General features: G+C 43.0%; 1 protein-coding gene across 2 annotated transcripts in view; it reads left to right on the plus strand.

The window, feature by feature from the left end:
• The window catches only part of LOC140197770 (neuronal acetylcholine receptor subunit beta-2-like), a 58378-nt gene extending 46116 nt beyond the window's left edge, over positions 1-12262 (plus strand). Inside the window, exon 6 of one of the 2 annotated variants that reach the window (XM_072258208.1) lies at positions 11343-12262. In XM_072258208.1, coding sequence (XP_072114309.1) covers positions 11343-11483 — 141 coding nt within the window. In that variant the 3' untranslated portion in view covers positions 11484-12262. The remainder of the gene's footprint in view (positions 1-11342) is intronic. The other variant, XM_072258209.1, reaches the window with a different exon arrangement.
• The last annotated feature ends 365 nt before the right edge of the window (positions 12263-12627 follow it).

Raw genomic sequence — 12627 nt, forward strand, 5'->3', positions numbered from 1 at the left:
AATACTTTCATCCACCTCATATTCTTAAATTTTGAATATGCATTTGCATAAGGTGGCACCTTGTTGATTGCCATCTGAACAACTCCATATATCCAGAAGCAGTAAATACCAGAAACATTCAATAAGCAGAGTGATTATCAGCAATGTTTCTCTTTCTACTGAGTTTGCCTGATGTACTGAATGTTTCCAGCATTTTCTGTTTTTGATTCTGATTTCCAGCACCTGTAGTTTTCATGATTTTCCTCCATTGGTTTTCCAGTACCTGCATTACTGATCTCATCCTAATATACAGGTAATCTGACTTATTGCGCTAATAGTGACAAGGTTTGTTCCATCTTCAGAAAAACAAGCCTTGCTGCATTAGTCGATGTGCAGTGACATTTAGATACCTTGCAGATGTTGCCTCTGCTATAGCTTTTATTTGTGATTAAGGCAACAAGGTTTCTTTATTCATTTGTGTGAGATTTTTAATTTCCCAATTCAGTACACTCTGCAGCTGGCGTAAGCATTCACTTTCAGCACTTGCGGGAGTTTGAGCTAATTGCAAAAATAGATAATAATAAGTAATAAGTAAAATTGATTACATTTTTAAAAGTTTTCTAGGCCAGTTATACATGAATCAATGCATGCATTTGTTTGTTGTTCCTTAGCCAAATCTAGACTTCACTAGAGACATGAAAGTTGCTTGCATCTAAAATTCTCAGTATAAGGACCTTACAGGTGAAAACTAATAAACTTTACAGTGCTCTGAGGATGTGGAAAGCACCTTATAATTGCAAACTTATTTACCTTCATCACTTAACATCTGCCAGCAATCTCAGAAAATTAACAGCCTTACTAATGTGTATGGCATGCAAGACACTTCATTGCTAAACAGGGAACTACTGTTCAGATGCCAAGGTTAATGTGGCCTCTTCCTGTACAGCCAATACAATAAATGTAATGATACCTATTGCACTGTCAATCCAAAGACCAGATGAAACATTTCAAGTGCCCTGAATGTTTCCTAATAGTCATCATGGTATTTCTTGCATGTTGTAAACCTGTCAATTGATCACTGTCACTGAATGGATGGCCAATTAAAGAGCATAGAGCTAAGTAAGGAAGATTACTATAGCCAGCACATCTCTGACATTTTCACTAAGGAAACGCAGTTATAGGAGGCTCATTTGCTGCCCATTAAATACACCATCGATAAAACAACAGCAGTGGCCATGTGATCAATACTCCTTCCAACTCTTTCATATTTAGTTGATATTGCAAAACAATCTGACTTCTCAGAAAAAAACTTTCCTGAAATTGCTTGCATTCCTGCTGGATTTAGCATTCTAATTTTCAGTCCACCTGCATGACTCATTTTATACACATGGACTCTCTCAATCCTTTTGTTTTTCCTCAACCTTCATCACACATTCTCGTATTCCCCCTTTAACTCACAGAGGAAAATGAAGTACAATGGCTCTGTTTAAAATAAACTGTGACATTATTGCAGTGGTAAGGAATGATATAGAATTATTTTGGGTGGAGGTAAAAAGAAACAGTAAGGACAATAAGTCACTGGTGGGCATGCTAACAGGAGCTGCTCTGTAGTATAAAGTACAAAGCAAGACATAAATAGGGCTGTAAGATAGGTACACTAATAATTATAGATGCTTTGAATCATCATTAATCAGACAAATAAAATTGACAATGATACCCTTGATGAGAAGTTCTTATGGTATATTCAAGATGATTTCTAGGTTGTGCAATGAAATTGCATTTAATAGTAATCTCTCAGTAAAGGATGCCTTGAAAAGAGTGTGGCACTTCAAATTCAGATTGAGAGTGCGAAACTTGATTATGAAACTGATGTCTTAAAGTTAAATAAAGGCAAGAATAATGGAATAAGGAGAGTTATCTAATATGGACTGGAAAAATAGATTAAAAGGTAAATCAGTGGTAGATAGGTCAGGAAATATTACATGGTTCTCAGCAAAGCTACATTCCAAAGAGAAAGATGAGTTTGATAAGAGCGATGCACTACTGTGTCCAAGAGGAAGTTCAAGGTGGTAGAAAATTGAAGAAAAGACGAGATACCAGCAATGGACAGCTACAAACTACAAAGAGAGCTAGCAAAGAACCAAAAACAGAGAGTTCCAGCTTTTATAAACAAAAAATATAAAAGGGAAATGAGCCACTAAAGGAAGCCTGTCCTCATCTTCTAAGGGGAATCTTGCATCATTCACTCTACAGCAGAAACCTTGAAGCAAACCTTGGGGTTAGTTGGGGAAGTAGACGATCCTGGATGAAGAGAACAGGTGAAAGCCAATTTGTAGACAGGGAGAAGCCCTATAGTGTGCAGGGACCCTATACAGTGCCACCCTCTTCCTCCAGCATATCATACGTGATAAGGGAAGAATACGAGTGGCTGTTTATTTCACACAAGGCAGCCTGTCAATTTCGATAAACCTTAAATCTTTAGTCGTTTTTTACCATATGTCAAAAGCCTAACTCCAGTTTATGGAAGGATATTGTGAGTGAATTAGTGGTGACCTACTAAGCGAGGCAGCCATTTACTCACCAACATTTCCTTTAAGGATCAAGCTAATGAGAAGATCAAATTATCTTTTTAGTTGACCTGGATCATTCATTTTCTGTTCTTTTGACATTTTCACCTAGCTTCGTGATTTCTATCCAGCTAACTAACACCCTATAATTTTTGGCATATTTTTGTAATTGCTTCAGGTTGAACCACTGTTCTCAGTGCTCGCATTTTCTCCTGACAACATGGGAACATGTCAGTTGGAATATTAGACTGTTCACTGTACACAAGGTGAAATCTACAGCCAGCTCAGTGATAATGGATTGCTTTGTAGTGTCGACTCAGTAAGAGATTAATTAGCTGGTAGAATTTATACTGCAGCTTTCCGCCCTGTTTGAGCTCAGGTTTAAAATGCAGATTTCCACCAGTACTCTGGTAGCAAAATATTAATATTTCATTGGCTCCTATCATGTCCTTTTCGTCTTTAGTTTTCTCTTTGAGGTACCTCAAAGCAGTAGGCTCCTAATGTGGTCCTATTTCCCCTTCACTGGAGCTGAGAAACAGGATTTATATGGCATCCGTGCCCTTTCAAGCTTTTTAAAAAAGTATTTATCAGATAGTTAGCAAGAGTTTACGATCAGTAGGATATGCTAGATTGATCACACATTGGTCTTGAAGTTCAAGTTGTGGAAAGGCCAGAGGATGAGCATCTTGCCCACTCGTGGCTTGGACTGTGAGGGTGCCTCCTTATTCTGTCACAGGAGGCTATTCCAGACCCTGAACAGGTGAATGTCCTGCCAGCCTCATTTCTGCCTCCTCTCATGTCGAGGATTTGTGTCTCAGGTGGTCTTCTGGCCCAACCAACAGCTGCGAGTTGTTGAAGATGGCCCTGAAAAGACTTCTGTAGCTTATCAACTGCATGCTGATCTATGTCGAGAATGATGCACAGTGGAATGGAAACCAAATCACTCCGACATCTCTCCTGTTCTGCCTTTTGAGCAATATGATTATATCCTGGGCTTCCTGGTGGAGTCAGAGCAGAGCCAGATCCCAGTTGGAGATGAGCCATAATGTTGTCAATGAAGTCTGAAAGGTGCTCTATCTTGCAAAATATTCAATTTGAGTCGGTCCGTACTCAGTGAAAGGAACTAACTATTGTCTAATCACTGCAATTTCATCACAAGACAAATAGTGACATATTTCACCTACTTTCTGGGGCTAAGATGAAACTGAGATGGAACAATACACGATTCAGATGTTGGGGCCCACAGTAACCATTAAGCAGTCACCAGTGCTGGAATCAGTTAAATCTGTCATCAAATATCCTGAGTCTGAAGCAGCATTTCTTTGTTAACTGAAACACTATTTCCATAGCGAACCGATAAATAAAGGCAGGAAAATCAGGAAGAAATAATTGATGGGATATTCCGCTTCATTAAAGTAACTTCTCGTTATTCATTTTAGGCTGGATAGGTTAGTGAATCTCAGTTAAGCAGATCCCCAATTATTCATTTAGAGATACAGTGTGGAATAGGCCCTTCTGGCCCTTAGAGCTACATCATCCTGCAGCACCCGACAGCCCTGGTTTAACACTAGCCTAATTGTGAGACAATTTACACTGGCCAGTGAACCTACCCAGTACACCTCTGGACTGTGGGAGGAAACAGAGCACCCGGAGAAAGTCCACACATTCCACAGGGAGGATGTACAGAGACTCCTTAGAGCGGATGTCAGGATTGAACACCAAAGTGCAACACCCCGAGCTGTAATAGTGTCATGCTAACAGCTACACTACTGTGGTGCCCAGTTCCTTGAATTCTCCAGCTCATCCTTTTATCAATTTTGTACGAGACTTTCAATATTCCTCCAGTTTCTAATTTTGCAAATTGCCTCCTAGAAAATCTATTCTTTACTTAACTTGCAACAAACTTTTCCATTGTGTGAGGTTCTCAGTTATTCATGCAGAGTACTGCAAAGGAATGCTTAATGACTTGGAGGGATTCGGTAAAACACAATGAGATCACCCAATGGTCATTTGGCCAAAGCCCAACCATGCTTGCTAAAGTGATGAGGAGTGGAACAGAAGATGCCATTTACCCATGATGCCATTCGCGGCTCCCAAGCCAAAAGCTGTGAATGAACCAAGATCTTCATTTTCTGTTAAGGTCCAAAACTGTGGCACTTAAGTCTGTCATAGTCATAGTCATACTTCATTGATCCCGGGGGAAATTGTTTTCCGTTACGGTTGCACCATAAATAATAAATAGTAATAGAACCATAAATAGTTAAATAGTAATATGTAAATAATGCCAGTAAATTATGAAATAAGTCCAAGACCAGCCTATTGGCTCAGGGTGTCTGACCCTCCAAGGGAGGAGTTGTGAAGTTTGATGGCCACAGGCAGGAATGACTTCCTATGACGCTCTGTGCTGCGTCTCGGTGGAATGAGTCTCTGGCTGAATGTACTCCTGTGCCCACCCAGTACATAATGTAGTGGATGGGATACATTGACCAAGATGGCATGCAACTTAGACAGCATCCTCTTTTCAGACACCACCGTCAGAGAGACCAGTTCCATCCCCACAACATCACTGGCCTTACGAATGAGTTTGTTGATTCTTTTGGTGTCTGCTACCCTCAGCCTGCTGCCCCAGCACACAACAGCAAACATGATAGCCCTGGCCACCACAGGCTCATAGAACATTCTCAGCATCGTCCGGCAGATGTTACAGGACCTCAGTCTCCTCAAGAAATAGAGATGGCTCTGTCTCTTCTTGTAGACAGCCTCAGTGTTCTTTGACCAGTCCAGATTATTGTCAATTCGTATCCCCAGGTACTTGTAATCCTCCACCATGTCCACACTGAACCCCTGGATGGAAACAGGGGTCACCGGTACCTTAGCTCTCCTCAGGTCTACCACCAGCTCCTTAGTCTTTTTCACATTAAGCTGCAGATAATTCTGCTCACACCATGTGACAAAGTTTCCTACCGTAGCCCTGTACTCAGCCTCATCTCCCTTGCTGATGCATCCAACTATGGCAGAGTCATCAGAAAACTTCTGAAGATGACAAGACTCTGTGCAGTAGTTGAAGTCTGAGGTGTAAATGGTGAAGAGAAAGGGTGACCCAGGTATGGCTTGCAGAGGGCTTTTTCAAGAGCAAAGAAATAATTCTGAGTGAGGTTGGTGGCGACGTCGCATGCACATCAACTCTGACAGGTTTTGCAGGACATTACTTCCTTCAAAGCGAAACCCAATAGCATGAATGACAGCGATCTTTCACCCCCAGACAAGCTCAATGCCTTCAATGCCCGCTGTGATAGGGAGAATATAACTACAGCTGTGAAGATCCCTGCTGCACCCGATGACCCTGTGATCTCTGTCTTGGAGGCCTATGTCAGGCCGGCTTTCCAGAGGGTGAACCCTCGCAAGGTATCAGACCCTGATGGAGTACCTGGTAAGGATCTGAAAACTTGTGCCAACCAATTGGCAGGTGTATTCAAGAACATGTCAAACTCTCATTGCTATGGTCGGAAGTTTGTACCAACTTCAAAAATGGAACAATTATATCAGTGCCCAAGAAGTGTAGTGTTAGCTGCCTTAATAACTATCATCAAGGAAGTACCCACATCTATGGTGATGAAATGCTTTGAGAGGTTGGTCCTGGCTGGAATCAACTCCTGCCTCAGCAAGGACCTGGACCCACTATTATTTGCCTATTGCCACAATAGGTCTTCAGCAGACACAATCTCAATGGTTCTTCACAAGGCCTTACATCACCTGGACAATACAAACACCTATATCAGGATGCTGTTCATTACAGATCAGCATTTAACACCATCATTCCTACAGGCCTGATTGAAAAGCTACAAAACCTAGGCTTCTGTACCTCCCTCTGCAATTGGATCCTTGTCCTCCTAACCGGAAGACCACAATCTGTGTAGATTGGTGATAACATCTCTGCCTCACTGACAATCAACACTGGCGCACCTCAAGGGTGTGTGCTTAGCCCACTGCTCTACTCTCTTTCTATCTATCACTATGTGGCTAGGCATAGCTGAAATGCCATCTATAAATTTTCTAATGATACAACCATTTTTGTCAGAATCTCAGATGGAGACAAGGGGTTGTACAGGAACAAGATATACCAGCTAGTTGAGTGATGTCACAGCAACAACCTTGAACTCAATGTTAGTAAAACCAAAGAGCTGACTGTTGACTTCAGAAAGGGTGGGACGAGCGGACACATAGCAATCCTCATAGAGGGATCAGAAGTGGGGAGAGTGAGAAATTTAAGGTTCCTGTGTGTCAAGATCTCTGAAGATTTAACCTGATTCCAACATATTGATGCAACAATAAAGAAGGCAAGACAGTGACTTTATTTCATTTGGAATCTGAGGAGATTTTTTTACCTAAGAAACTCAAATGTACTTTGGAGAGCATTCTGACAGACTGCATCACTGTCTGGTATGGGGGTGGTGGGCTACAACACCGGATTGAAAGAAGCTACAGAAAATTAGTCAGCTCCATCTTGGGTACTAGCCTCCGTGGTATCCAAGACATCTTCGAGGAGCAGTGCCTCAGAAAGGTGGTGTTCATTATTGAGGACACCTATCACCCAGGACATGCTCATTGTTGCCATCAGGAAGGAGGTAGAGAAGTCTAAAGGAACAGTTTCTTCCCCTCTGCCATCAGTTCCTAAATGGATATTGGCCCCATGAACACACACACACACACACACACACACACACACACACATATATATACACACTTATTGTAATTGATTTACTTATTTTTCCCTATATTATCATGTATTACATTGTACTGCTGTTGCTGCTAAATTAACAAATTTCATGACATATGCCAGTGTTATCAGGTAGTACGCCTGATTCTGATTCTGATACTAGGGATAAGCCAACATGGAATTGGCAATCTGATAATAATGCCCATGCTAGGTCACTTCGCCTCTCTCCCAAAGCCCATCCCAGTGACCAGAATTCACACAACGATCTGAAATTACATCGGTAAGCATCCACTTAGTTGCCTTTTCTAAACAGTGAATATTTTGTAAATTGATTGCGGCAATAAAGTTGAATGAACCCCCGGAGCCTGAGATTAAATATAGCAGTTAGTATGGGGGAAAAGAAAACAGGAGTATAATTCCATAGTCAGTGCCCTATGGACAAGGAGGATCTTTCTGTTCTTCTAAATGGTGCTGTGGAATAGTTAGTCCCCCATCTAAGTGGTAAACATAGCCTTAGTTTAACATTTAATTCAGAAGCTTTTCTCCTGCTCTTTACCGCACTGAAGTGTCTTCCCTGATTGTGTTCAAATGATGTTGCTTGTGTTTTTTATGAGTTAACATGCAGGCAATGATGAACTTAGAAGTTAAGAAAGTCAGGAGTGAATTTATTGTTATTTACACAAGTACATGTATTCACAGTGGCATCAAAATGTTATGTGCAGCAGCAGCATAGGAGCATGGCATCATATAATCAGCATTCACAGGAAAAGCATAAATTAAACAAATTATACATTATTTTTACAATGAAGAAAACAATTATAACAAAAAACATAAGTTTTAATGCATAGTAATCAATATGGTCACAGTGCTGCTAAACTCCAGTGATTTGTATTGTGCCAGTTGGTTCAAGAAACAAATGGATGAGGGGAAGTAGTTGTTTTTGATCCTGGTGCTGTGTGCCTCTGCATCACTCTGTGTTCTACTGTCATGATGAGGCCACACTCAAGTTGAAGGAACAACACCTTATATTCCATCTGGGTAGCCTCCAACCTGATGGTATGAATATTGATTTCTTGAACTTCCAGTAATGCCTCCCCTTCACCAATCCCCATTCCCTTTTCCCCTCTCTCACCTTATCTCTGTCATGGTCTGGTCCATGAAATCCGCATTCCGGTTCACAGTCCAGTTCATGTTCCTTATTCCAGGTTTTCTGGTTTTCCCCAGTTTCTGTTGAGGCAGCTGAATCTCATTTGGGCTGACTTCATAAATACCTTCAGGATTCAGCCTCTGGCTGCTGGATTGTTCCTGTCCATACCCCCTGTCCCCTCCTCTCCCCTCCCCTCCTCTCCTCTCCTCTCCTCTCCTCTCCCCTCCTCTCCCCTCTCCTCTCCCCTCTCCTCTCCTCTCCTCTCCTCTCCCCTCTCCTCCCCTCTCCTCCCCTCTCCTCCCCTCTCCTCCCCTCTCCTCTCCCCTCTCCTCTCCTCTCCTCTCCCCTCTCCTCTCCCCTCTCCTCTCCTCTCCTCTCCTCCCCTCTCCTCCCCTCTCCTCCCCTCTCCTCCCCTCTCCTCCCCTCTCCTCCCCTCTCCTCCCCTCTCCTCCCCTCTCCTCCCCTCTCCTCCCCTCTCCTCCCCTCTCCTCTCCTCTCCTCTCCTCTCCTCTCCTCCCCTCCCCTCCCCTCCCCTCCCCTCCCCTCCCCTCCCCTCCCCTCCCCTCCCCTCCCCTCCCCTCCCCTCCCCTCCCCTCCCCTCCCCTCCCCTCCCCTCCAGCCTAGCCTAGCCTAGCCTAGCCTGTAACCCTTGCCTGCACCGTTGTCTAGTTCAATCGCCGGAGCAAGATAAGGAAATGTCTATCGTTGTTTTGAACTGTTTCTGTGTCCACACCTTCACTAGGTAGGTCCAGCCATTTGCTGCTACTTAGTGTTGGGAACTGTCTGTATCCACGCCTTTGCTAGGTAGGTCCGGCCGTTTGCCGCTACCAAGTGTTGGGAACTGTCTGTATCCACGCCTTCGCTAGGTAAGTCTGGCTGTTTGCCGCTACCTAGTGTTGGGAACTGCCTGTATCCATACCTTCGCTAGGTAGGTCCGGCCATTTGCTGCTATCTAGTGTTGGGAACTGTCTGTATCCACACCTTCGCTAGGTAGATCCGGCTGTCTGCTGCTGCCGTGTGTTGGGAACAGTCTCGTCGTATTCTGCATTCTGTGTATGAGTCCCGGTCCTATATCCTGTTTCTAAGGAGGAGTCCTGGCTCTGTGTTCCATGTTCCTGTCTCTCCCTTGACCAAGGCTCTGCGTTCTTGTCTCTCCCTTGACCAAGGCTCTGCGTTCCTGTCTCTCCCTCGACCAAGTCAAGACTTCAGGGTCTTGTCCAGATCTAGCCATGATCCAAGAACCTTGTCCTGTCCTAGCCATGGCTTTGTGTTCTCATCTTGTCCATGTGCCTCGCCCAGCCCAGGAGTACCTTGCCCAGCCCGGTGCTGCGGTTCCCTCGTCCTGTGCTGGGGTTCCCTTGCCCTGTCCAGGAGTCTCGCGTCCAGTTCTGTTGCCACTCCTCTTCCTGTAGCCATGTCTTGTCCTCGCCTAGTTCTGGAGTCCGAGCCTGAGTCAAGTCCCAGGTTCTAGGACCTTGCCCAGTCTCTGGCTCGGAGTCCATATCCAAGCCTCAAAGATCCCCAGCCTCAAAGAACCCAAGCCTCGTCATGTCCTCGCCTAGTTCCGGGGCCCGAGTCAAGACCAAGGTTCTGGGCTCCTGTCCAGTCTCTGGCTCGGAGTCCAAGCCCAGGCTCCTAGTTCCAAGTTCCATGTCCTGGTTCCACTATCCTAGTCAAGTCCTAGCCCAAGCCCTGTATCCTTGTATCGTCCAGGGCCTGTGTCATGTCCAGCATCCTTTCTTCCCCACTTCCCTTGCTTCCTTGTCACTCCGTGTCATGTTCCTAGTACTTCAGTGTCTGTGTCTTGTATTTGGGTCTGCCCCCAGCTGCCCCCTTATGCCAATCGCCTTGCCTGCCCATCACCTCCCTCTGGTGCTCCTCTCCCCTTTCTTCCATAGCCTTCTGCCTTCTCCTATTAGATTCCCTCTTTTCCAGCCCTGTTTCACCAATCAACTTCCCATCTCGTTACTTCACTCTTACCCCTCCTAGTTTTACCTATCACCTTGTGTTTCTCCCTCCCCTCACCTCACCTTTTAACTCTACTCCTCATCTTTTGTTTCCAGTCGTGATGAAGGGTCTCAGCCCAAAACATAGGTGCTGCCTGGCCTGCTGATTTCCTGCAGCATTTGTGTGTGTTGCAATAAGATGGGATGTCCTGGATGGTGGGGATTCTTGATGATGGATGTTGCTTTCTGGAGTAATTTAAACTTTGAAGAATTAACTGCAGAAAATTATGTTGTTAAAGTCTTTGCTAGATTATAAATGGAAATGGACCTTTAAGTTATTTTGTTTTTGGACATTTTGTCCTGAAAATAGATTTTATAAGAAATGTAGAGTAGCAAGCTCCGAAGGCAACATTTTGAACTGAGATGCTATTTTTCTACCTGGGTATAAGGGCAATGGAAAAGGTGGGAAATACTTAACAGGTCAGGGAGTCACGGTGAAAATGGAAACAGAAGTTGACATAAAGCTACTCTGACCTGCTGAGTATTTCTAGCATTCTCTTCTTTTTATATTCTTACTTACAGCTATCGTAGTATTTGTATTTTGAATACTCAGAATGCATGTATGGCTACAGACAAGGGTAAATTGTGCCAATATTTGCTCACCCATACCTTAAAAGTTATTTTCAATGTTTCTCCCTGTTTAACGTCAGTGGAAGTGTAAAGGAACAAAGTTGAGCTAAGTTGTTAAGTTTCCTCTTGCCCAAATTCATAATGACACCTGGCGCATTTTATGCCATATGATTTAGAAGAAGTAGATGAAAGGTTAATGACACTGTTAGGGAAGGAATGCATATGTCTGGATGATCCCAAGGATGACATCACTCAAAAAGGACAGAAAAAATACACACAGCAATAAATTCCTTTCAACGTTTGTGTTAATATTTTAACAAATTATGTTCTGACATGTATCTATCTCTGATTTTCAGATCAGTGAAGACTGGAAGTACGTTGCTATGGTTATCGACCGCCTGTTTCTGTGGATATTTGTATTTGTGTGTATGGTTGGTACCTTGGGTCTGTATCTTCAGCCTTTCTTTCAAAACCACACTTCACCACACATTTTCTGATGCAAAGTGATGCTCTTCCCAGCGCAATGGTTACATTTTCCAATCTGAAAGAAAATCCAAGGCACCAAGCAAGCATGTGCTGTTTACAGACACAGAACAATGGTGATATTGATGACACTATCCACTTTAAAACAAATACTGTTACATGATCAACCAATAAAGAAATTTTAACATGATCTCCTGTTTCCCTCACCCCCACCAATTTGGGAAAAGTTGAAATAAAAGCTCATTGTAAATATGTGCTCTGCCAAGTAAGAGCTTCCATTTTTGAAAATTTCTAGCACGTAGGTCTCTATGGGCTCAGTGCCCACATTGAATTTGATTCAAAGATTATTACAATAGAATGACTGGAAGGATATGAAAGAGCAGCACTCACATCAAAAGCCAATAAACAAAAACTTCCCACTCTTGATTTGCAGTAAATGATACAAACCAGGAATTTCCACTGGAACTGCTGACTCTTCATTACTTCAACTCCTAATAGACAACATGATTTATACAATTGTGTGAGAAAGACCAAATGGTATACTTTTTAATCACCCAAGTCTGTACATGAAACATAGCTCATGCTTCTATTGCTTAGTGCTGTTGATGCCATCGCATTGCTTGTTGGTCAACATTTTATTGAACATGAAGAAGGCTTTACATTAATTCAACGATCCAAGCAAATTATTGTAGATATCATTCAGGTAAAAGGTATGAGTTATGTTTGCAATTCTGGGCTGTGGCGTTAATGAGTATATGGGATGTTTCTGTAAGGAGAAAAAATGGACCAAGATATTGAACATTAATAAAAAAAAACTTCTTCCTGTAAACCTGATATGTGGATTGATCTATATAGCTCTTTCCCCAGAATATATTCTTTTATTTGCAGGATAAGAACGTCCTACTGATGAGGCCAGTATGAATTGCCCACCACTTGATTAAGATAGTGGTGAGCTACCTTTTGCACTGCTGCAGTCTTCCTCGTGGAAGTGCTTCCTCAGAGCTGTCCAACAGTGTACCCTAGGATGTAGACGTGGTGATAATAAAGGAGCTTTAATTTATTTCTAATTTGGGATATTCTGTGACTTGCATATAGTCGTGTACATATATAACTGTTGCCCTTATAATTCTTAATGGCAGGAGTGGAAGTCTTTGGGAG

The sequence above is a fragment of the Mobula birostris genome, chromosome 5, assembly GCF_030028105.1.
Source record: "Mobula birostris isolate sMobBir1 chromosome 5, sMobBir1.hap1, whole genome shotgun sequence".
In the NCBI taxonomy this organism is placed as follows: Eukaryota; Metazoa; Chordata; class Chondrichthyes; order Myliobatiformes; family Myliobatidae; genus Mobula; species Mobula birostris.